General features: G+C 43.0%; 1 protein-coding gene across 1 annotated transcript in view; it reads right to left on the bottom strand.

The window, feature by feature from the left end:
• slc25a26 (solute carrier family 25 member 26) overlaps positions 1 to 1914 on the bottom strand; it is an 81568-nt gene extending 79654 nt beyond the window's left edge. Inside the window, exon 1 of the mRNA XM_048606733.1 lies at positions 1772 to 1914. Coding sequence (XP_048462690.1) covers positions 1772 to 1807 — 36 coding nt within the window. The 5' untranslated portion in view covers positions 1808 to 1914. The remainder of the gene's footprint in view (positions 1 to 1771) is intronic.
• Between the last annotated feature and the right edge of the window lie 435 nt (positions 1915 to 2349).

Genomic DNA, 2349 nt, shown 5'->3' with positions numbered 1-2349 from the left:
GTTTCTGAAGGAGGGTCTAGGCCCGAAACGTCAGCCTTCCTGCTCCTCTGATGCTGCTTGGCCTGCTGTGTTCATCCTGATACAAAAGCTGCTTTGTTCTTATTCACTGATGGAATATAGCCATCACTAGCGGAATATAGCCATCACTAGCTGGGCCAGAATTTATTGCCCATCCATAATTCCCGAGGGGGCAGTTGAGAGCCAACAACATTGCTGAGGAACAGAAGGAAAGAGGCGTTTTTTTGATTTTTTTTGGTTCATAGTTTGTAAGGACTTTTTTTAATAAGATAAATTGGAGCCTGGCTCAAAAGAGTGATGTCTCAGATGAACCGTACATTCATTGGTTGATGATAGCTACTCATTTGACTTATCGGTTACTTCCAGATTAAATTTAAAGAGAAGAAATATTTACAGTTTACAACTAAATAACCAGTAGGAAATTTTTAAAAAGTTAAATTAAGAAACAACTAAAATAGATTGGAGGCCTGTTGCACCTGCAATGATGTGGGAGCTGGTGGACCCCAGTGACCCCATCTGCAGCAACTGTTGGTTTCTTGAGGAACTCTGGCTCAGTGTGGTTGAGCTGGAGTCTTGGCTTCAAACACTGCAACACATCACCGGGAGAAACAGCCAGCGAGTGTGTTACTTGAAAGCTGTGTATCAGCAGGCAGTCACACCCCTTAGATTAGGATAAAGTACTGAAGGAGCTTCAGCCCTTGAGCTTGTCTAACACGTTTGAGATTCTAGCTCCCTGGGGGGAGAGCGGGGGCTGTAGGAAGGATGAGCGAACTGACCGTAGCACCATGGTATAGCGAGCCATTCAAGAAGTGGGAGTAAGGAGAAATATAGTTGCAATCAGGAATAATTTAATCAGGGAATAATGGCCATTATCTCTCTGCCTACAAATTCTGTGCCTGTGTGTTTCCCTCCACTTCACCTGACAAATGAACGACGCTCCACAAGCTCATGATTTCAAATAAATCTGTTAGTCTATAACGTAGTGTCATGTGACTTCTGACTTTGAAAGACAAGAAAATCAAGAATGGGAGAGGGGACAGGCAAGAAAATGGAGCTGAGCCCAACAACCAGATGAGTCATGTTTTATTGGATGGCAGAGTAGGCATCAAAGGTGAAAGGCCTACTCCTGCTGTTATGTTCCTATGTAAAACATTGACTCCTTGAATTCATTTGTGTGAAGTTTCTAGCGTTTAAGAAAAAAAATTTGACAGACTTGAATTTACTCAACACCTCTGACAACTCCAAAGCATCCCAATTCATTCAACAGTCAACAAAGCACTTTTGAAATGTAGCTACTGTTTGAAACGCAGAATTCATTTTAAAGTAATTATCTTTAAATCAATAGATGCCATTCGGCAGGTTAACAAAGCAAATCTCCTAACTTTACCATCAATGCTCCAAACACAACGAAAAGTGTCTATAAATATTTTAGGGACTCATAAATAAATGAAAATGATAGCTGGTACAATATACACAGGGCAGGGTTTTACTTCAACTGTTCATTCATTGATTGCTGGGAAGAAATTTAATTATACTATTGCCTCCATAATTCTTGCAGTTTAATAACAGACCAAAATGCAAAGCATCGGTTAAAACCTGCCAATAAAAACCATTAAAACGCTCCTTGTTAAGAGTTCCATATTATTTTCCTGTTTGACTCGTGCTAGACGTGTAAAACCAAACTGGTTCTCTCCTTTCCTGCAAATAAGTTTTTCAACGGAAGCAGTCACACGCTTCTAATAGAAGTGCTCACCACAAGAGAGGCGAGAAACTCTCTGCCCTCCATCATTCCGGACTCAGTCCGTTCAGAAACTACTCTCAGCTCCTCCCGGGCGCCGCCATATTCACCCGGCCCTCCAAACACTGCTTCCGGGGTCACGACTGGCTGCTCCTTCCGGTTGCAGCAGCGACCCGGAAGAATTAGTGAGTCAGCGGGCGGGGTACAGACGAACTGTTTTTGGGCATCGAACTGGATTCTCCTTCAAACTGTGTGTCTTCATTCTCATCGAGCTAGTAACCTGGGGGAAAAAAAGTAAACAGGTTAAAGTCGAGTTTGATCGGGGAAAAATGTCACCGCTTTAAACACCAGGATCGGTTCATGATCTGCAAGGCCAGAGAGTGTCAGGATTAAACGGGCAGCTATACCCCTGCCTAACCTTACCCCTCAGGAACACTAGCTCCAGACCCAACACTTGTTTTCTACCAATGGCAAACTGTGAACATTGAAGAAAAGTCATTCAGGCAAAGAGGCGCCAACTGCCAAACTAATTTCAATTCTGGGATTGATAAACCAGTCCACGTTGTGGTCTGGATCCCACATCTGAAACCGTG

Source organism: Rhincodon typus, chromosome 16 (genome assembly GCF_021869965.1).
Source record: "Rhincodon typus isolate 14 chromosome 16, sRhiTyp1.1, whole genome shotgun sequence".
NCBI classification, from domain to species: domain Eukaryota; kingdom Metazoa; phylum Chordata; class Chondrichthyes; order Orectolobiformes; family Rhincodontidae; genus Rhincodon; species Rhincodon typus.
This window is presented reverse-complemented; position numbering and strand designations above follow the sequence as displayed.